A 23,411-nucleotide genomic window follows, 5' to 3' on the forward strand; every position below is an offset into this window, starting at 1 on the left:
ACAAAGAAAAACATTTTCTTTTCAGTTTTAAAAATTAGAGAAGTGGGATCCTTATTGAATTCACCAATTAAATTGCAGGTGTACATAAAAAAGAGACCACTGCACTGAACCTCATTGAAAACCTCATGGTTATTCCACCAAATATTGATTTCTGAACTTTTCCTGAATTAAAACGTTAGTATTGTTGTTTCTAAATGAATATTAACTTGTTTTCTTTGCATTATATAAGATCTGAAAGCACTGCATCTTTTTGGGTATTTTGACCATTTCTCATTTTCTGCAAATAAATACAAAATTTTTGCTTGGAATTTTGGAGACATGTTGTCAGTAGTTCCTAGAATAAAAGAATAATGCTCATTTTAATCAATCATATGCCTATAAAAAGTAAAATCAGAGAAACTGATCATTTTGAGTGGTCTCTTAATTTTTTCCAGAGCCATATATGTGTGTGACTGTGTCTAAATGTGAGCTTACGTGAATTAGTCTACATTAAATTAAAATGTCTGCAATGAAATATTATTTTCAAAAATGTATTCCCTTTTCTTTCTACCTGGAAAAAACCCTAAAAAGAAATAAGTTAAAATGCATCTTTAAAAGTCATTCGTGACTATGTAAACTCTGTAAACGCCTGGTTTCATTTTATTCAACAGTACTAAGAGAAGACAAGCTGTGAAAGAGGAAGGTAAATTGAGAAGGAAGGCAGAAAGCAACAGATGGGCACATTTGAAGGTCATTATCCTGGGCTGCAGTAACCTGATATATCTGTTTTTAAAAAATCAACAGTACTATTATAGTCAAATGAAAAACAGCTAAAAATTAAGGTTTACAGGTTGAACTAACAACTTAAAAATGAACTATGCATAAGCATATTTTATATTTTAACACATCAAAGGTTTCTGCTTAGGTATGTTGAGTATCCTACCACATTAGAGTGGATAGTCCCCAGGCTGCTGCTGTGAGGCACACGGTGGGCGGAGACACTGCGGCTCAGCGAATGAGAGCGAATCGCGGCGGAGCTCAGCGTCGCGGAGCTCGGCCTGGCGAGAGGCGTTGCCATCGGAATCATCGAAGATGGCCTGGTGGAAAATGATCGCATCTCATTGGGTGACGGGAGGGAGGCAATGCACCGAGGGCAAGAGATAGAACGTCTGATTGGACCAGAAAGGGTCGGAGACACAGAGGGAGTAGTGCCTGTTTTGGGGGACTTGATTGGAGGTTTCCAGAACATGCGGCCTGTAAAGACACAGGAAACATTGAAAAGAAAGTGTTTGAGACTGAGAAAACAGCTTTGCGCTCCTCAGATTTCACAATGTCTTTGTCAGGCTTTCAAGCTCTCCTGCCTGCTTTGCATCCTTTGGCGCCTACGTCATGAGATGAAGTGTGACACACTGACCCAGCGGTTCAGTTTTTGTGTTATTAGCAAGTCAGTCTTGTGTTGTCAATGCCAGAAATTTAGCAGAAATCTGGTTCTTGTAAGGTCTGAGGGTAGATTAAAGAGCAGCTCCATCTCAAACACACACACACACGCACACGCACACGCACACGCACACACATAAGTAAGCTCGTAGAGAATTACACATAAAACTGTCACAGACTCGGTCTATAAACCTGGAGACTGTTCCAGCTTGTCTATCAGCCAGTGTATTAGTGTGCGTCCGTCGTAAACCAAGCTTACAAGTATGCGTGTTTGTGTGTGTTTCCGACTGCTGAATCTTCCAAGGTTTGGTCAGTGCCAACTGTGAGCATTATGGAGCTTAGTTGTAGCAGTCCTTTGGTGGCTTGGTATGGAGAAGGACTTGGCAAGGTTGCTGTCTCTCTGCATACACACACACACACACACACACACACACACACACACCCACACACACACACACACACGTATGCATACGTTTCCACAAAGAACGTTACTCTTTTCCATGATTTAGCCCCTCATTTTGTGATAAATTGAATAGGTTAATGCAAGACTCCTCTCCTTGGGCGCTATAACTCAGCCCACAATGCAACCAGAGAATTTCTGAGCCAAGGTCAGTGCATTGACTTCTGTGAAAAGTGTTCTCTTTTCTCACTTCTAAGAGCAAAAAAGTGATTCAGTACATGTGACTGTTGTGAATTGGAGGAAATGTATGAGGCTTATCACTCTTGCTATAAAATTGTATAATTCTACACAAACCCTCAAGGTATTTTCAAGGTGTTTTACAAAAAGGTGCGCTCTTCTTCTATTTCCATCAAATGTCTCCTGTTTATTTCTATGCCTAACTTCACCCAGTGCTGTGGCCCTTTCCATCGGCGATTGTACTCCTGAAAAATTGTTTTACCAACAAACATGGGCAAAACTAGCCATATTGCCGAACTCACAAATTAGGATTGTTCAGCAGCAATTAGGGAAGGAACATACATCATTTATTGCTTCAGGTAAGCATAACAACAAAGGCCCTAATACCACCTTCTGAGAAGATCATACTTTAATTCTGACCTTTTTTGGATATGGACGTAAAATAATTTCTTAAGTGATCCTTACACACACTTAAAATAAGTTAAAGAGCTAATCAGTCTAACCATAACACCTGGCAACATTTGGTGTTTTAACTCGTTCTACAAGTCAAAATACCAAAACACCCTGTTATAAAAATTTATTAAAAAGAAAAAAAAAACCCTGCATTAATCTGGTTGTATAAACTTGCCTTCAATTTAAATTTACTAAAACATATTTTGTTCAAATTTTGGCTTCCCCCAGAAAACTTGCTAAGGCCGGTGGTTGGATGCTAGGGCAGTCATTCATCCAGCAGCCAGTCATCTTTTTGAGTTAAAAAACGTTTAAAGCTGGCAGGAAATTTGAAAATATCACTTGATAATTATGTGTTATTAAAAGATCGGAAGATTAATACCCGAACACCAACTATAAAGTCTTAATTTTTTTTTAAGCCTTTTAAAAAGACTTAAAAAATAAGCAATGCCTAGCCTGGTGGCCCACCAGGTTTATAACACACTGGGGGAAACCCTGCTATTTGTACAAATTTAATAACTAAAGTAAATCCAATTAAGCTGAAGTAAAGGTTAACTGTCCAAGTTAGATTTCCTTGACTTTGTATCAATTGCATCCATTAAAATTCAGTTTTCAGTTGCATGTTGATGCCGTTGCCTTGGAGTAACAAGGTTCTGAATTCAAATCACAGCCAGGGTGCTTCTACATGGACTATGCATGTTCTCTGAATACATACATAGTTTCACTCCAGGTACATGCTAGGTTGATTGGCCTCTCAAAATGGCTCATAGGAATGAGTGTTTGCATGCATGGAAGTTTGTTCTGTGTGTCACTGTGTCGTCCTATGGTGAACTGGTGATCTGTCCAGGGTATACCCATGCCTCTCCTATTAACCACTAGGAATTGGCTACAGTCCCCTGAAGCACCACAAGGAATAAGAGGACATAGATAATGACTGAATGAAGGTAAGTTGTAGTTTACAAAGAGCTTATAGAGAAAATCAAAAGCATCTTATTGAACAACAGAAGAATAGAGAAAAGTCAACAGCATTATGTGGGAATTTTGGCAAAGAGAAACTGCTCATTAGTCACTGGAGAATTGTCATTAGAAAACCTAAAGGCTGCTCCACATTTGCTAAAAAGACAATATGATAACTGGTCAAGGAGGCTGCTAAGAGACCAGAGGCAATACTGAATGAGCAGCAATGTTTTCATATATAAAATCCGGTTGTGTTACAAATGGACAGACAACCATCATATTTTTTATTCACCTTATATCTGACCTATGGAGCAGGCTTACAAGGTTACAGCTTTTTCTTCCAAAGGCAACATCCAGACCTGACTAAAATCTATTCTGGTCTCCTTGTACTCAGCATCAACAAAATAATACCATCATACTCAGATGGAATTAGTTTTTCAGTCAAGGTGGGGAGAAACCGTGAAGTGTTTCAGATACCAGTCAGTTTTGACCCAAACCTTTAGGTGTCTGAAAAATCTTTCCTAAAAAGTTAGACACGATAGAAGTGTGTTCCACAGAGGGGAACTCTAAGACATGAACTTTGTGAGTTTCTGCCAATCAATCAAGGAAAAGTTATAAGGTTATTTCCAAACAGTTTGGAGTCCATCCATCTGACGTAATAACATACTCACTGGGATAAAATATCAGAGAGAAATCCTCCAAAATAATAAGTAACTACAGCTGAACTCTCACAACCCATTTTACAGGCTTTGATGGTAAAATTCATGATGGTATAATTAAAAAAGAACAGATGAGTTTGGCATGTATTTTAGTGATAGAGTAGATATGGAGTCACATCTATAGTACTGTAATGTATCAGTACATTTATTGCTACGTAGAAAGTAAGAAATAGCCCAAGTGTACGACACAAAGCTGTATATGAATGTATCTGAATGAATGAGAAAGCACATTCATTTTAAAGTAAGTGATGTGCAAATTTGAATTTCTCTCAATCCATAAAACCTCACCGTAACCCTGGTGTACACCATAATAGTACCAGATTTGACCCATTATTTTCTTCAAAACATTCTCCATATTTTCTGTCACAGACTTAACAAAGTGTCAGAAACACTCGTCCAAATTTGTTTTTACCGCATTGAGATAATGGCATCAAGCAGTTGCTACAGTTTTACCAGCTGTAAATCCATAATGTCCAAAAGTTGCTCAACTGGGCTGAGATCTGGTCACTAAGGAGGCCATCACAGTACAATGAACTCATTATAATGTTCAAGAAACCACTTTGAGAAGATGGGCACTTTGTGGTCATGAACAGATGGGCATGGTCAGTAAAAATATGCAGTAGAGTTTAAATTTTGCTCAGCTGGCACTAAGGTGCCCAAAGTGAGCCAAGAAAATGTTCCCCATTCCCTCATCAGGTTAAACTGTTTATGGAAACAGAATGAATCCATATTTTTTTCAGATTTTTTATGCTACATCATGACCTGAACATATAAATGCTGGGGCTAACATTAAACCAAGTGTATTTTTTTTTTCCAATGTGTTTTTTTGTCACATTTTGGAGAGCCTGTGTGAATTCTAGCATTAATGTTTTCACAACCTGTGGTTATTTGAGCCAATGTTCCTTTTCTACACTTTGAACCAGTCTGATGAGTCTCCTCTGACCTCTGATATCAAAAAAGGTATTTTTATCAGCATGACTGCCACTCAGTGGAAAGTTTTTGAGAGTTGGTTGTGAGTGAAAACCCTAGTAGATCAGCACTTGCCAACAATGATCACGTTTGTTCAACATATTTGTAAATCTCCCTTTTTTTCTCGTCCTCAGTGCTTCATTCAGCTGTTGTCATATGATTAGCTAGTATGCTATCAACTGCACAGGTGTACTTATTAAAATGGCAAATGAGTGCATACTGGCAGAGTTAGTCATTTCCATTTAAAAAATTGTTGTTGCCTTGGATGACTAAATTTTTTAAAAGCGTGAAGGGAAGTATTTTGTCTTCATCACTCTTTAAGAGAGTTTCATAAGAGTAAACAGAAAATAAGAAATAGTTTGCAAAAGTGTTTCGATTATCCAGCAGAGTGCTTCGGCAATCTTGTTTCAGGAACTTTTATTTCTTCATTCTACCTGTTAAGTGTTTGTAGGCCGGGTCATTTATCGATTTATGTGAACTGCTTCACTGAGGTGAAGATATCTGTAGTGAAGTCATATTTTTAACAAAGTTAGAGACATTTTAAAAGTTGAACATTGTAAAGTTAGTCCATTTGTATAGTCTGTAACCTATCTAGTATCACTGACCTCAAGTAATCTTTTTTTTTTACCTTCAACATAACTCTAGTAATCAGGCCAGAACGTAAACTATTGATTCATACCGTCTGCTTTTCTGTAGAAATATTGGCTCACTTATTTCCACCAGAAAAAACTGATTTTTAACTTAATTAGCCTAGTCTAATTAATAACTTGGATTTATATTTCCAAATGAATATCAACACTGAATTTTTCAGTTTTGACAAAAACACTGAACGTTATTTTTTTAAAATAATATTTGTTTACCTGCATAAAGCTTTAGTTCAATCATCCAGAGTTTTAATTAGCCTCAATAAATTTTTAATTGCCTCATCTGCCAATATTTCTTTCATGTTTCTCTAGGCCTCTATTGTCCATGGTAACTGCTTTTTCTTTTTTATGTTGGCAAAGACAGACAAAAACACAAGAACCTTCCAATCAGATGTCACACTCTGCCTTTCTAATAAGGCAGTCCCAGACCCTTTGCCCTACCTGAGCGCTCAGCCACGTTTTTCTCCTTGCTTTCACTGAGGTCATAGGAGACCTTCTTCTCGCCTCTCTTTTCTTTAATTTCCACTTCTTCTGTTTTTCTTGTCTCCTCTTCCTCCTCTTCATTGGACGACGAGCATGAATTATCTTCGCTGCTGCCACTGGAGAAGTCAGCCAGGTAGTCTGGTCGTTGGCCTCTTGGCGTCTGGCTGCATTCCGGCATGGCGGTCAAGGGCTGGCAACAACAAAGAAACAGATGCTCAGAACATACTCTACACATAACAGCAGAATATAAAAATAACATGCATTTCACAGACAAAGTCATTAATCTTGACATATAAGTTACCAGACACATTATTACAAAATCAACTTTCAAGCGACAACAATTCAGATGTTTCACATGATGTCCCATGACAACCACAAACCTGAAAGTATTTCCATAGGTGACAGCCTAACACAAAGTAGTGCATATCTCTTAAGTGGAAGGGAAAATGTAAAATGGAGCAAAGGAAATCCGTAGTTTAGGACAGTTGGAGCAATCTGCCTGTAAGACCACTATTGGTTGTTTACTTTAATAGCATGACCTTAAAGAGTATCAAGAAAAAAGGAGGACTTAATTATGGAAGTCCTCCTTCCATAATGACAGTTGTGAAAACTTTTAGGTTAAGGATATAACCTCTGTTCTCTGAGATATGAGTGATGTATCTCACTGTGGGTGATGCTCCACTACCGTCTGTCTACCAGAAGCTCTATTACATTATGCCAGTCCTGATGTCAACTCCGAGGAAGATGGACTTCTGCTCAGTATAAATGCCCCACATTATGCAGGAGATTTCCGGTCTTGTACGCACACTTCTTCCTTGCTCCAGGCAAGGAGAGTGATCTGGTGAGATATCTCACTCCTATTTAAATGAACTATGGCATAATAGGGTTAGACTGAAGATCACCTGTAAGGATCTCATTTGGAACGAAAAGGAGCTCACGTCACTCCTTATTTAAGGTCTTACTTGTTAAGTGAATTAATTTTAAAATCCTGAATTTAACTTTCAGGACCTTGCATGGTGAAGCTCCTCCTCACATACTCCAACTCCAGCCATCAGGTGTTCAACTTTATCTACTATCAGTATTAAGGGAAAAATATGGAAGTCTGAACTCTTCAAGTTGGAGTTCAACTTGGACTCATAAGGACGCAAGAGTGGGAGGTTTTGCCTGTGTTAGAAGATTTTACTCATAGAATCAGTGCAACCACTAACAATGGAAATGTTCTAGCTTGAACAAAAACTATCTACATAAAAGAGCAATGTTAAGGCAGAAGCTTATTATTCATTCTTCAGCAGCTGTTTTCCTTCAATTCTTCAAATAAATGGTACATGAGCGCTTTTGATAACATGGAGAATTTTCTTAACGAAATATGAACTTAGAGATGAGAAGGTGAAAATATCTATGTCTGTGCATTAAAATGTAAAGCATGAGCTAATAAACATAAGTTTTTAGTTTAATGTTAATAATATATCTCCCTATTTGAAAGGGGGACACAATGAGGACATTGATAAAGCTTTTCTTCATCTGATATTCAGTGTTCAGGTCTGGCATTGCTGTAAGGCCACCCAAATTAATAAGCAGGAAGTGATCATGGGTCTGAAAGAGTCACCGCTGGGTAGTCGTGTGGGTGAGTGATGAAGGGGGCTAGAGACAGAGAGAGATTAAATACATGAGAAGAGAATAACAAGGGAAGATTGGGACATCAGATTGATGAGGTGAGATGTAAAGAGAGGGACAAGGTGAATCTCAGCAGTGGCAGCAGAAAGGAACGAATAGAAGCACAGAGGAGGGACTGAATACGCAAAGAGAGGTGGAAATGAACTCAGAAAGGCGATGATTTTGGATATGAAGAGGAGATGAAAAGCATGCATGGACAGACAGTCCCTCATCAGTGAAGAGGGAGACAAAAATGAGAGATCAGACACTAAAAATGAGATGAAATTTTGGTGAGAATAGCAATCATCCTGAACAAGGAATCAAGCAGTAGGGTAGGGAAAGAGAGTATCAACCACAAGCGTAAGAACAGTAGATCAAAATTAGGATTTGGAGACAAAAAGCAATTAAAAAGGCTTATAAAGCTCCCTGCCATCCTTTTTTCTCAACTTCCTGTCCCGTCTGCCTTAACATTTCCTTCGCTGACAGAAACATCAGTGCCATGTCTTTCCTTCAAAATCCTGTCTAACTCCACTCATCGCGCTTTCACATTCTGCTTGGTTCAGCTCCACCAGATGGCTTGTAAGCAACTCACCCTCGAGAGGGAATCTATCCGTCACAGCACTTTACTTCCCCCCTGTTACCGATGTCTCTCTCCATACGTTCTGCAACATCGAAGCTGACGGGCCCGAAATTAATTTGGACAACAGTGATTGTGTCTGAACAAGTTCTCATTCTGGCTCGGGCCTCACAAACGTAACGGCTGAACTTCAACGTCTGGTCCCTAACACACTCCTCAAGTGTTCCAGTCAATTTAGCCCTCGAATGAGGGATGATGTACACGCACCCAAAAGAGAGAGGGATGGAGAGGTGAACGGAGGAGAGTGGAGCAAGTTGATGGAGGGAGTAATGTGCTGTCGCGGGAAATTGAAGGGGCTTACAGGTGGATGTGACAGAGAGGAAAAAGAAGAGAATGATAGACAGAGAGAAGGATAGCAAGGGGGTGCAAGTGGGGGAGCGTAGGTGAAACAGGCTGACAGCTGTCCCCTTAGGGAGTTGGGTCCCTTCTTTGGGCCTCTTTCTGATTCCTTTCTTTCTTTCCAAAGCTGCTAGACAGCCACAACCCCCATTCCCCCCAATCCTCACCACCACCTTTATTTTTCTGAATCACGTCCGATGTGCTTTCTCAGAGTGTTAGCTCCAGGCATCTGACTACCTCCATCCCTTTCTCTCTGGCACTCGTCTTTTTTGAAGGTCCCATGAGGCATCTGGACCCTATGCACTCGGTGCTCAGTGTCTCCCAACCTCTCTCCCTTTCACCCACCTTTGGGCCTCGTTGCCTGGAGGATTTGCCCGTCAGCTTCTCGTCATCCAGCTCACATCGTTCCAGGAGATCCAGTATATCTTCTTCCTGCACGTTAATACATACAGGCAACTCAGTTTAGATCAGTTAAACACATAAAAAGAAATCATTAGTCACAACAGTTTAATCTTTTGGATACACTTATGGAGTAATAATTATAATTTGATACGTCTCCGGATTGTCAAATTCTTCAATTAATGTAAAAGTAAAGAGAAACCTAAACTTCACACTTTTGTAGAGGCGCCTTGTCTGGGGGAGATTGGAAAAGATACACTGGCCTGAGATTCTTTGCTGAGCTGAGCTCATTGAGAGAGAATTAGTAAAAAGAGGAGCTTCATGGCCTTCGCCAGCATGCACAAGCCTGGTCCAGTTGGCAGCTGTTGAAATGCAGGCAAAGATTATTAATGTTGTTTAAGGCAGGGAAATAACAGGCTTCCACTTGCTGCTCAAATCCAAAGTGATTGTCAGCTGGCTGCTGGCTCACTGGATTCATTCTGGTAGAATTAATACTTGTGAGTGTGTGAAAGCTTGGATGGTGGGACATGCCATTCTGGACACAGATGGCTTAAATGTCATATGTTTCATATGTGGATTGACTTTCAATCTGTCTGTGACTTACAATGTTTCTATATGTTTGGACTGAATTGACTTTTTCTGGAGAGTGCCTTGAGAAAATGTTTGTTGCGAATTGGCACTACATACAAAAATATTGAATTAAATAAACTGAAACTTACAATAATATATGTAAAGTAGCATAATCATGAAGTAAAAATAATAACAAAAAAAAACATTTGGATGCAGTTAACAAGGAATAAAATCCAGCACAATCACTGGTAGCGCAGACTTTGATAGCCACTCCTGACAAAACAACTTTTTGCCACTAAACTATTATTTGTCGTCTCCTAGCCTTCCACAGTTAGAGTATATATAAACAGGGTGATCTGTGACCAGGAAAGTCTTGAGTGCTCCTGCTTTATTTAGCCTTATTTGACTAATACACATCACCAGTTAAAGCCCCAGAAGAATTCAGCAAACTACATATTTATATTTTTAATAGTAAAAAAGAGCTTTTTTGTGGTGGTGGTGTTCCTAAATAACTGGCTGGCATGTAGATACTGTCTTAAGGTTGCTATTGAAAATTGGTACACTCAGGTTGGCACTCTTTGTTCTAATGCAATTTGGAGAATTTTTTTTTAATCTGTCTTATTCTTCTTACTGTGAACCAAACAGGATATGTTTGGCTCCTCCCAATTGTCCAGTAGCTAAAATAACTGACCCTCATGTCACATCATAGTAATACCAGTGAAACAGAAAACCATAGACTACATGCCAGTGATTCTAATTAACCGATCACCCTAAAAAATTAAAGAGAAATTGAACAAAAACTTTCTATACATTTTGTCTAGAGCCACGTTTTTCAACCATGGTCCTGAAGCCACACTGCCCAGCATGTTTTAGATGTTTCCCTGCTCCAGCATAGCTGATTTCAAATTGATGGCCAATTAACAGGCTTTTGTTGACTCCATCAAGTGTGTCAAAGCAGATAAACATCTAAAACATGCAGGGCAGTGTCCCTTGACAACTAAAGTAAGGAAACACTTGTCTAGAGAAATAGCTGAAGCTGATTTAAAAACACTTTCTTCTAATGTTTTTCCTCAAAATAAAATAATCTCAAATAGAAGTTGTGATTTTTCAAAACAGGTCCAGGTCCAGGATTATCATTTTTTTAAGGTAGGTTTGAACCATGTTATCTGTACTGACATTTTCAGATTGCATAGTATGATCTGCACTACTGATGCCTGCCAACAGTAAATCACCCCAACAGACTCCCTCTAATGTAATAAAACGTAATAAACTAACACTTTGTGGGAACCCATTCTAAAAATGAGGCCGCCTCCTGTAGCTTTGCAGCACTAAATGGTTTTTTAAGCAGCCTTGAAAAGCCAGGAACTAAACTTTTAACTTTTTTTTACAATGTAGTAATTATTAAAGGGAAAATGTTACTTTGCCTTGCTTTGTGGAATTATTTACAAATTACAGGCAATAAAAATCTGCTGCCAACTCAATAAGCTTTTATGAGGAGAAAGCTTTCCCCACCCACTGTGGTTTAAAAATCACTGGAGGCCCATTACCTTGTTAAATACCAGCAAGTGGATTACACCAATGTTTTGACATGTTTTTACAGCGCAGGAGAAAACCCAACTTGACATGTATGCAGAAATTACACATGAAGTAAAATTTATTTGTTTTCTCTTAATTTTAGCTGTTTATAATTTTTCTATTGGAAATAACTTATATCTTGTAATCACTTATACAAATATATCTATTTCACGCCTTTTGCCTTTTGTCTGAATTTGTCTGACTGCACATATTAAGAATTCTTTATAAAGTAAAAATTTAACATCAACTCATAATATTTATAAATCATGAAGTGATGTTTGCTTTTAACATTCTTCCATATTTTTCCTGCGGTACAGGACAAAAGCTCAGGAATGAGGTTGGCAAAATCCCATGAAAATTGAAAACCAAAAGAAGACCATCAAGAGAATCAGGGGAATAATAGAACCATGACGGCATAAAACAGGAGGAAGCAACAAGAAGTCCTGCTACAGCACTGGGAGAATGAAATACTGGAGCAGTAACTAAATGACCAACAGCTGAGGGGCAGGATGCAGGATGACTAGAGGTGCTGAGATTAACGCTAAACAACAGAAATAAACAACAATCTTAAATCCTAATATCAAGCAGAAAATGTATGCAAATTAAGGGTTGTCCATAAAGGCAGCAGGGATGTGTAATACTAATGCTGATCACCTCATATGTATGCATTTTTTAACCTTCATCATGCATAGTGCTTATATCAATGTGTTTCTTTTAGATTCCTAGTTCCATTCACTTACTTTATTTTTTACCTAAGAAACAAAAAATACATTCATGTCTGTACTCAAACGTTTCTTTTCATTCTTTTCTACAACATACAACACTATAACATACTCACTTTTTGTTGTCTTCATGTAAAACACTTTGAATTGTATTGTTACTGAAATGTGCAACACAAATTAACTTGCCTTGCTTTTCTTTTTAAATTCAAGTAACCCTGAACTGCAAACAGCGTCATCGTGCTCCAGTTGTTTGTGAGAGCAACAACATTGAAAAGAAAATCCATTTAAATTTAGAGTGAATATTCATTGTACAATAAAACCTACTTTCACATCAGCTTTATCTTTAGTTTAAAAAAAATTGGCCAAAATGAGCTGTTTTAAGATCAATGCTTAGCTGCTGCATTTGCTGTACTTGCCTATTTGGAAACGTTTGATTCACGTTTGCTAAGACTGTGTGCGTACGTGCTTTTTTTTTTTTTTTTTTTTTTTTTTTAATGTTTCTGACAGAAAACCACAGGCTGCTTTGACAACATCCTGTTTCTCATTTTCATTATTCCTAAAAGTGAAGGAATAGAAAGACATCGTCTAAGGGGTGGAAAAGATACATAGCCAACAACAGAGCTAACAATCTGATGCATACCTTTCAACCTAACTGTAATGGAAGTGTGGAGAAGGGTGATGCAAACTCTGTGGAAAACAGTGCAACTCATTGCTGAAACGTCTCTGGCACAGCAAGCTGAAAGCAAGAGGGTGCTCTGCAGTCAATCAATGGGTTTTTTCATTTCTAGGAATACAACACAGACTCTGTGTTCTTTGATAGTGCGACAGTCCGTGACTTTTTTTCAATTCGTGGCCGTGAGAAGCTCGCAAAGCCAGCAAACAAAAGTGTTGCGGGTCCAAAAACTGTCAGACAGAAATATCGATTGTTTGCTCGCAATGAAAGAACGACCCTAGACAGAGCCAGTGATTACTTTTTTTTAGGGAAAACAACAATAAAAAAATAAATAAACCTTATATACATATATTTGTTTATATATATGTGTATTAATATATATGTATTAATTTCATCAGCCACACCAAGGTGACTGGTGAAATTAAAGATCAATGACAGTTAAGGAGATTAGCTAACCTTAAAATAATAGTAATTAAAAAAAAACAGAAACTGACAACAGTCTAAATGCAACATATCATGCCAGTAAATGAAGAAATTTAGGAAGATTATAAACAAGTGATTTCCTATGAGTCTGGAAAGGGTTTGGAAGTGTTAGGGATCCCAATGAACCACAGTGACCAAATAACTTATAACACCATCTAAAGCACTAATGGTCTCTCTTACCTTAGTAAAGGTCAGTGTTAATAATAAAACAATAAGAAGGAGGTATGGCTGCCACTGAAGAACTTCATAATATTATGCTAAAATCCCCCAAAATAAGGCATTTAGTTATAAAAAGTTAATCAAAGACATTTTATGTTTTGATAAACCTTGTCATCCACAAAAGGACACCATTTTTTAGTTTTCAGTGGAACTAAGCGCACTGCAAATTGCCTTCTCACAAACAGTACCAGGGCTTTATGCTACCAAAAGGTGCACTCAAGTGAGCATCTGTCAAATATAATCTATATGACAAAAGATCTGCTCGTCTGCATTGTAATTAGTAATATAAAGGAGTCTGGAAACAGAACTGACTTTTCCAAACATTTTCGTCTTTCTCCATACTTTTCCATAACCGAAAAGCACAAAACCCAATGAGTTTATGTGCTTTTTTTTTTTTTTTTTAGAACACTTCAGCTATGGTGTAAGCTGCAGTTCTCACACTATTTCAGAGAAACAGTGCTTTCCGGAAGTGATTATGTTGCAAAGCAACCTTTGGTCTTCTGATTATACGGTAATAAAATCACATATGTTAATATTTGTTATTAAATGTGATTTATGGAAAACAAAGTGAAAGCAGGCGACATACGATGTAAGGAGGCGTATCTGCATCAGCATGAAATGCACTACGTTTGGCCCGATCATTATCAGACTGAACTTCAGGAACCTTCCTTCTTTCTGATAAATAGCCCAGATTAGTATTTCACACTGTGTCCCTTAATGAGGACAGTTCAGTTGTTAGACATGATTGTGGTGCCAGATAGCAAGCTGCAGAGCGACTCTCTCTTCCTTCTGGCTTTGAACAAAATCCCTGTCTCTGTGCTGGTCAAATTAAAAATGTGTTCTTTTTCGACTCAGCCTGAACTTTGATTCATATCTTTATGAAGTTCCTCTGCAGTGACACCATTCTTAGAAAACACACACACACACGCACACACACAATAGTCTTTAGAGAAGAAAATGGCAAAAGGTCAGAAACAGTGAGAGTAACTCCTATGAAAATTGCAACATGTCCTTATAGGTGATGTGAAAATAATTTATTGTATCAATACATTTCCTAAAAATCCTAAGTTTAAGTATCTGCCTTCTAAATGTACTTTTATTTGTCTGCCCAGTACTCCCCACTTCAGTTTTCAGCGTCTTTGTTTTACTATTCTTGAACACATAAACATGACAGAAAACTGCTGTTAAAGTCTCTTGTAAAGTTTTTTAAAAGGTTGTTTTTACAGATCAGAAAAATGAAGAAAAAAAACTGCTATTTGTCTCAGCTGGTTGTCATTTTGTCCTACTTCATTCTCTTTCATATCCTATTTTATAATTTGCAAAAAATTATAAAGCTCTCAGTCGGTTTCAATGCTCTGTTTATCGTCATAACTTCAACTTCACAGCAGAGCTAAAGCAGCATTACTCGAAAACACAGATGAGCCTCTGGCGCAAGAAAACATTACTTCCTAACCCTGTGAAATGATCAAATTCTGAGAGGATGTTATAGGACTTTTATTTCAACATGTTAAATGTGTCCTTATACGTTCAATGTCTTACTCTTTAACATACAGCAAAAAAATCAAATAAAACACATGTGGGAAGCAACTGTTACTCACTCAGAACTGATGCTGTCAGAAAGACATAAGAAAAGCAAAAGATCCAGAAAGAGGACCGACGGGAGAGTGAAGAGTGTCGAAGTGAAGAAAGAAACAAACATAACATTGTTCTGTGGGATTTGATTTTCCTTTTTAAAAACATCATGCACTACACAATAAATATTTGTGAAGAGACAGTCTGAATGACAGTAAGCACATGTTGTGCTCTGCCTTCCTACATATTGTCAAACTTCCCAACAAAAACCATGGACTGCAACATACTCCACATTATTTGCACATCCCTAATCGTCTCTGTGGGCAGAATCTTAATAGAAATGTGCGTGTGTGTTCCTTTGCTTCCTGCCCACAGATGCCTGAATGCTATGCGAGTGTGTGTGTTCAGGTGTGGATCTCTGCAGGTTTTTACAGCATGTGTTTGTGTGTGTGTGTGTGTGTCCGTGACAGTCTGCCACTGATGTACGTGCCTTCATTCGTTTCAGAGGATTATTCATTTCCTTTTGAAGTGAGGCAGCTCGCCCGGCGAGGAAGGTCTGAAAGGCGGCCGAGAGCAGGCTTTCATACTTTTCCAACAGCAGCTTGTCGTCTGGGGGGTAAATACGTCTGCAGGCCACAGAGACGGGGAGAGAGAGGGGCAAGGAGAGTGAGAAAGGAGCAAATAAAAAAAATAAAATAAAAAGAATAGATGGAAAATAGAAGGTAACGGAAAAGGGTTATCATTGAGGGGAGACAGTTGAAATGAGAGTCGGGCGATAAAGGGTAAAGAGGAGAAAGGACACATAGAGAGACAGAGTGGGGTTAAGCAAAGGAGGCATGTGAGGTTAAAGGACGAGTGATAGAATTTGCAGCAAGGGTTTAGTACAGTAAAAAATGTAAAAAAAAAAAAAAAAAAAAATTACAGATACTGAGAGAACAGCTAAATATTTGACAAAAATTTAGAAAAAATTTAAGACAAGAGGATGCAGTAAGCCGATCATAAAATATAGGTATAGAAAAGGATTACAGCATGCTAAGAGAAAGAAAAACAAAATTAAAATGAGAAGAAGAAAGCAGAGACAAATTACAAAAAGACAGGCTTTACTGGCAACCTTGAGTCAAGAAACTGCCAAACTCTCATTTAATCAGTCTTTTCACACGGAGCGCTGCTTTCACGCAGCTGCTTTCTGCACCCAGAAGTACACTTCACAGTTTTTGTTTTTTTTTTTGCAATATGCACTAATGCGTCTGTTTGCACCCTTTAAAATTTCACCCTAAAGACTAAACTAACCCCAGTGTTTATGATGGATCTAAAGGGACTAGAACAATTTGTAAACCTCTGCCGGGTTATCCTGAAACTACATCTCCAAACCCGGCCTTGTCATCGCGTTGTCCATCAAATCAAAACAATGTCTGCTTTTTAAGCAAAATAAGCATCGGGTACTTTAAGTTCAAAAAGCAGGCGAATGTTCTGACATCTGCAGAGCCCTATCAGGAGCCAAATCCCACTCCGTTAGATGGCCTTCCCGATTCAGACATGATGGTAATGTCTAAAGCAGAAAACATTCTTGGAAAACTAAAACATGTTCTTTTTTTTTTTTTTTTATATATATCTGAGAACTGATACTTTTACGTCTCAGCGTGTGAGTAGTAGATTTTAGTGCAAGTAAAATGCCAAGTAAAGGTTAACTGTTTCAGCATTAAAACTTTAACTGCTCCCCATGTGCAATTAATAATTTTATGCTGTGTAGCTGTTCTGTGTGCCTCATTTCCATATTGTTGAGAAGATGACCCAATTCCACGTTACTGCGACTCAAATAAAGCAACTGCTAAGTTCTGGGTCCAGATATGAGCCAACTAACTAAGCTCCTTTCTTAGTACAGTTGAATGTGAAATGTTTCTAACTACAATGCCTTGCAAAAGAAATAATACCCATTGCATATTTTTTGTGTTGTGTCACATAGCACCTCAAATAACAGTCTGATGTGCTCTCTGTAACATTAAACTATATACAGCAAATCCAAGCCTCATTGTTAAGAGAAACAGTCATGAAACAGTTTCTAACTCTGGAGGAGCTGCAGAAATCCAGAGCACAGGTCAAATAATCTGTCAATAAGGCAACCATTATTGGCATTATTTATAAATCTGGCCTTTCTTTAAGGAAAGAAAGCTAGTGTTGAAAGAAAGCAGTTTGTCACAAGTGATGTAGGCACCACAGTAAACAGCAGATCTTGTCAGATGGCTCTAAATGCCAATTTTTTTTTTTGGCTCAGTTACATCCAAAATACTCTGTGTAGCTGAAAACAAGCACTGTACCTAAAAAATACCATGCCCACTGTGGATGGTGAGACCAGGAAGCTGGCCAGAGTTAAGGCAAAGACAGATGGAGATACAGGCAGGTGCTGTGAAAAAAAAACCTGATAAAGGCTGCAAGGGACTTTAGCTAGAGGTTCACCTTCGACCAAGCAGAGACACAAAACACAAAGACAGAAACACAATGGGAGGATTTAGATTAAACCACTGGGGTTTTAGAATGGTCTAGTCAAAGCAAAAAACAACAACAAATTTTCACAGGTGTTGAATATTTCTGTTCACAGATGGTGTTCGTTCAATCTGACTAAGCTGTTTTGCAAATAAAACTAGACAAAACTTCAGTATGTACATGCATAAAATTGGTAGAGACGCAGCAAAAGACTTACGGGTACAACCGCAGCGAAGGCTGGTTTCATAAGCTAGTCGGCACAGGTCACAGATTTTTATTTGTAAAAAAATATATAGAAAACCTTGTATCTTTTCCCTTCCACTGCACAATAATGCAGTACTTTGAGTTAATCTGTTGCATAAAAGACACATTGCAGTTTGTAGTTGTGACATGATGAAGTATGAAAAAGTTCAAGGCATATGAATCCTTTTGTGAGGGACTTCTTTCAGTTATATTACTTTAGAGGTGTATGGACGTAATTCTATTACTTCTTTTCAAAAACACACTCGACAAAATATAAAAAGGTCTCAACACATTAATATATATATATATATATATATATATATATATATATATATATATATATATATATATATATCAATAGGAATAACAGACACTAGAACTTGTCAATAGTTAAAGAGCCTCATTTAACCGAAAAGCTCATGGTCACTTCTTCAGCAGGCCATGTAAACACCTGGGGCTGTTTTTAAAGCTGAACATATGTATGTCTTGATTGAGTTGATGATTAGATTCCTCTCTGTGTGATCTCACTTAAGTGAAATGAAGAACTACAACTACTCCTTTATTTGAGACGGTAAGAAAATCTTTCTTTGTTTTCCGCTTAACGGCACCTTTAAAGTCTCATGACTCCTGCTGCTTAACAAGGTAGTGAGCTAGCAACAAGCAGCTGGGTCTTCCTCAGATGTAACGGGCTCCGTACCTGAAACAGATCTTATCTAATAGCCAAATGTAAGTGAGTTCATTACTCAAACTCATCTAATGAGGAGCAGTGTGTTAATCAGAGTTCAGCGCCGCGCTGGGGCACCATTTGAATGCTAAGAGGTCTTTATTAGGGGTGCTCCAGCCTGCCTGATTGACTGTCTGGCAGCCTGTCGAGGAAAAGGAAAGAGGTGGCAGCACTTCATGCAGGCCTGGAGGAGCGTTCTGACCAAGACTCGGTCAGGAAGTTACTTCGACCTTTGGAGACGGAAAGACGGGTGAGTGTGTCTGTTTTTGTGTAAGAAATTGGGAGAAAAATGATAAAAAAAAAATAAATAAAATGCTGTTGTTGCTGAAGTGCTGTGTGGAAAATGAAGCATAAAATGAGGAGTAAAGAGGAGCGAATAGCTTACATGGGCCAAGTGGTAAATTTTAACTTGCTAAGTCATGCTGTAGGGTGAATCTGCTCCATCTGTGAGGTTAGAAAATCGATACGCTCTGTGTCTTCCAGAGACCCAGCTGGGGGTTCTGAGGTGAAGGGGAGAAAAAGAGAAGGGATTGTTGGGCAGGGATGAGATGGCTCGCAGCAAGCAAGCAAAGTTTACCTGCTAATCTGTGTTTCTAAGATGCGTCAAAGGGTAAGAATTTGGCAGGAGGAGAAGCAATTTGAGCCTCCCTTCCTTTGCTTTTCTGCCTTTCTCTGATTTTAACATGTGTTTAGTCTGGTTTCCTGCAATCTCAAAAACAATATGTGTTCTTTTTTTCATTCTGTCAGCAGCAACATTTATTTTACCAAGAGTTTGGCATTGTGCAGATTACCTCGTAAATGCGAGCAAGCTGGCACAAAAAACAGTGGGTGGAGCTCCTGAAGGGAGAGCCCGTTCTCCCCAGCTGTTTGCCTCATCTTTACCTGTAATTCCCCAGATGTTGATTTTCATGTTCTTCCCTGGAAACCTGCCTGCGAACCTGTGCAAGTTGTTCTTTCTAGAAACAAAGGAAAACATTTCACTCAGTAACAGAAAAAAAAAACAAAAAAAACAAAAAAAACAATGAAGCCTTGCAAAATACAGGGAAAGGGATGAAAGACGTCACTGCCATAAATTAATAATATGTTCTCCCTTCCCCTCTCTCATTAGCATGTTATAAATGTGTAATTGTGCGTCTAAGCTTGTCAAATTGACAAAAAGCGGAGAGGTGGGGACCACTTTGCCACTAGTGCCGCAGTATCATTAAATGCTGAGTGATATGAGCCTTCAGCAGACCTCAACCTGAGCTCTCTCTTCAGCCAAAACAGCACTCATAGATGAGGTGGTGCCCTTTTTGAAAGAGCGCCTCTGCTCCTTCGCTCCTTATTCCCACTGATTACAGCTGTGGCTATCAAAAGGCTAATCAAAGAGGGTGGGAGGCATTAAAGCACTAGCGGCTGCCACTTTTCCCCATCTAGATTAGAAAAGCTCCCCTGATTCCGCTATTTTAAAGGAAAAATAATTAAACAGTGCTCACGTCTCAGAAAACTTTGACTCTTTTGACATCCGCTGAGAAATAAGTGGAACTGAGTTTGTTCTTACAACCTTTTTCCTTTTCTAAATCTGCAGCTCACTAGTACGTTGCCTGTGCCTTGCAGTTCAAATTAATCATGCTTATTTGTAAAGTACTAAATCCAAAGAGACTAAGGTGAAATCCAAACACTAGATTTAATAAAAATAAAACCTAAATGAAACCAAAACCATTGCTGGATATCACTGTTTTTTTTTTGTTTTGTTTTTTTTTACCTTCAATTCGATTTTTGAACAGCAACATTTTATATTCAAGCTGTACTGTATGGATATTTAAAAAAAACAAATGTCAGTAAACATGCTGGTACTGAGGAGTCCACTGTTGCAAGTGTCTCGTAGGGTTGAAAGTGTGGAAAATGTTTTCTTACTCCAGATGCTCCCTGTCCACGTTAACCAGAATGAGGCAATATCTCTGCTTTTTTTATTTTTTTTAAACAGTTTCAAATTTCGGCACATCGTTTTTCTCCTTGAATGAGTTCAAGCTACAGAAAACACAACTGTTTCCATTCTCCATGTTTGTTTCTCCTTTGTGTAAAACTTTCTCCATATTCTTTAATTTTTTTTATATAAAATGCATTAAGACTGATGAAATCCTCCAAATTCTTTGCACTACAAATAAACTAGTAGAATTTAAGACTCTCAGGCATTAGCGAAGCCAAAAGTTCAAGCTGGTTTAATTCTCAGGGCATTCAAAGGAAGATCTGTCTTTTAAAATTGCGCTGCCAGTCTGATGGTGCTCCAGCAACTAATTTAACCAATTAGTTATTTTGCAGGCATTTACATGAACCGCATTATATATTCACGTAAGCATACGAAAAGCGTGGGATTTGCAATGCACAGATTTCACCAAAATAGTTGCTGTCACATGAAGCCAAGTTGGAATTTTGACGCAGTAGAAGAAAGAGGAAAAGAATCATTAAGCTACAGCAGTCTTAGCCTGATAAAATGAGGTTACAGATGCCACTGAAGTTATAATTTATCATCAATCAGAGCATGAACTCTACTTTCATACATCCATACAGGTTCTAAAAGTCAAAGTGGGATGTAATTTTCCTTTGACAATAGGTAATGAGCAGCACCTTATACAGCTTATGACCTCCACAGAGGCTGCTTGCCACAGGTCTGTGGTCAGCAAGTAAGAGAACCGTCATTTAATAAGGACAGTGCAGAAGGAATAATGCATGACTGGAAGAATGCTTAAAAAAAAATCTGCACACATTCAGATCAGCCGAAGGTGTAATATCCCGTTTGTGCCATACCAGTTCCTCTCTTCTCCGTTCCAGCGTGTGACGTTGTTTCTCCCAGTCCGTGGAAGCAGCTGAAAGTTTCCTCATGAAGCCATGACCATAAAGCCGCCTCTGAGCTTCTGCCTTCTCCTGAGCCAGGTTTCTTTTCTTATCACTGGCCCTGAACCACAAACAAGTTAATTGATAAAATGTTTATATGTTTAGGCTCCTCATACTGAAAAGCTCTCAACTGTTTAGTAATCCTCTATGCTGTATATTTTTGTTGTTGTTGTTGTTGTTGTTGTTGTTTTCATACTTTTCCCACATAGTAGATGTTTGATCATTATTTTCTTGTCTGTACAGTAAAAAATATCCATTATTTTTGGAGAATATTTGTCCGCTTGATGTCTGGATAAGAGGTTACTCTTCATTATTATCGAGAAAAATATTGCTTCCAAAAAAATTCGAACAATATGTTTAAAAAAAAAAATAAATCAAGCTAAAATCTAAACAGCAACTGGAGGAACAGGATCAGACAGAATATTATGAACAAGTAGGTGACTGCAGCTTCGAGAGAAAAATGTATTTAATTCAGTCGCTGGCCCTTTAAACTGAATATTGACTGAATATTTTTATTGAGGGGGAATGACGTCTATCAATGTCCATGCCCGAATGGGTCTAAATTGATCCCAGTTGTATTCAGTTTGCATTGTAAACAGATCAAAGAGTCAAGCAAACACCAACAACTCCTTCCTATGGGCGAGAAAAGCTAATGTATATTAAAAGAGATAGATTAAAGTTCTGCAAGACACTCGTTCACTCCACGAACAAAAGGGCTTCATACTATGTATGCCCTGTGTTCTTGCTTGCTTTGAATACATGTTGTAAATCCTGAAATAAAAGCTAATTTTGTCAGAGAACTTGGAAAACATCAACCAGAAGCTCCAGAAAGACAGTTGGCACAGCTGAGAGTTTTCAACAAGCTACGTCTAGTATACAACAAGTAATTTGACCATCTCTGCATTTAAATAAATTGAAAGGAATATTTTTATTTTATTTTTTTCATTTCGGAGATTCCAGAGTGAGGCTGTGGTTATCCCTGTTGCTTGTGCACCTTTATTGAATGATACCTTTTTCTTCCACTCCGCATTTCATTAATATGCTTGGAGGCAGCCCTCTGTGCCCTGCTTCATCCACTTTTTGGAAAATGTCTGGTGGAAAGCTAGTCGTCTTCCACGAGACTGCATAGGCAATAAAATGTCTATGTTAAAATATTGTGTTAATAGACGTCGTAAAATCATAAATTAGGTTATTAACTAGTGCGATTACCTCAAAATCAACAGAAATAAATTCTTGAAATATACATTATTCTGTGTGTTGAATCTATCTGACATATAAATGTCACTTGGTGAATTTAATTATCAGAATAATTTCATGTTTTGATGATTGTCTTATTTACTGAGATGCTCCTGTACGATTCTGTGCCTACATATGTTTTCATTATGTTTCTGTATGTGCATGACTACTTGGGGGAAGACTATATTTAGGGTAGCGAGAAGAGGACATGCAGAGAGAAAGCAACAAAGGGAGCAGAGATCTAGAGGTCTTGTGTACAGTGATCAATCAGAGAACAAAGTCACTGTAGCCAGGGGACAGAAAAGCATGCCAATGAACACACACATACACACACGCGCTACACTTTACACACAAACCACTATGTGTACAGAAGTACAGTACACCACAAAAAGAGAAAACATAAGCAAAACAGGCAGACAAAGCAAGCAGAAAATGAAGGACAGGAAGCTGAATAAATATACAAAGATGAGTAAAACATAAAAACAAAGAAGTCGCAGAGATTATAAACTTAAAGCTAAAAAGTTACATGACTCTCACACACTGACATGTGCAATTAAGGTTTTCTTCCCATTTTAAAAGGCTTATGTACAGATCTGTGAAAAACAAAAGTACTGACAGGAAACCTTCTCAGAGCCTGTGTGTTTGCGTAGGACACATTGATGTTTAATATAAATTTTAATAATACCAAAAAAAAAGTATTATAAATAAACAAATGTTGAAATTTCATACAAGACGT

General features: G+C 38.1%; 1 protein-coding gene across 6 annotated transcripts in view; it reads right to left on the reverse strand.

The window, feature by feature from the left end:
- The window catches only part of ttll7 (tubulin tyrosine ligase-like family, member 7), a 73,108-nt gene that overhangs the window by 22,741 nt on the left and 26,956 nt on the right, over positions 1-23,411 (reverse strand). For all 6 annotated transcript variants that reach the window (XR_001426456.1, XM_015044694.1, XM_015044695.1 and 3 more), the window contains 6 exons: positions 21,353-21,500; positions 19,448-19,521; positions 15,608-15,743; positions 9,250-9,336; positions 6,234-6,465; positions 923-1,233 (listed from right to left, as the gene is read on the reverse strand). Coding sequence is in view for 5 of the 6 variants with exons in the window: in XM_015044694.1 (XP_014900180.1) it covers positions 923-1,233; positions 6,234-6,465; positions 9,250-9,336; positions 15,608-15,743; positions 19,448-19,521; positions 21,353-21,500 (988 nt within the window). In the remaining variant the exon portion in view is untranslated. The remainder of the gene's footprint in view (positions 1-922; positions 1,234-6,233; positions 6,466-9,249; positions 9,337-15,607; positions 15,744-19,447; positions 19,522-21,352; positions 21,501-23,411) is intronic.

Source organism: Poecilia latipinna, unplaced genomic scaffold, assembly GCF_001443285.1.
Source record: "Poecilia latipinna isolate Pla-1442-1.1 unplaced genomic scaffold, P_latipinna-1.0 Scaffold687, whole genome shotgun sequence".
Classification (NCBI taxonomy): Eukaryota; Metazoa; Chordata; class Actinopteri; order Cyprinodontiformes; family Poeciliidae; genus Poecilia; species Poecilia latipinna.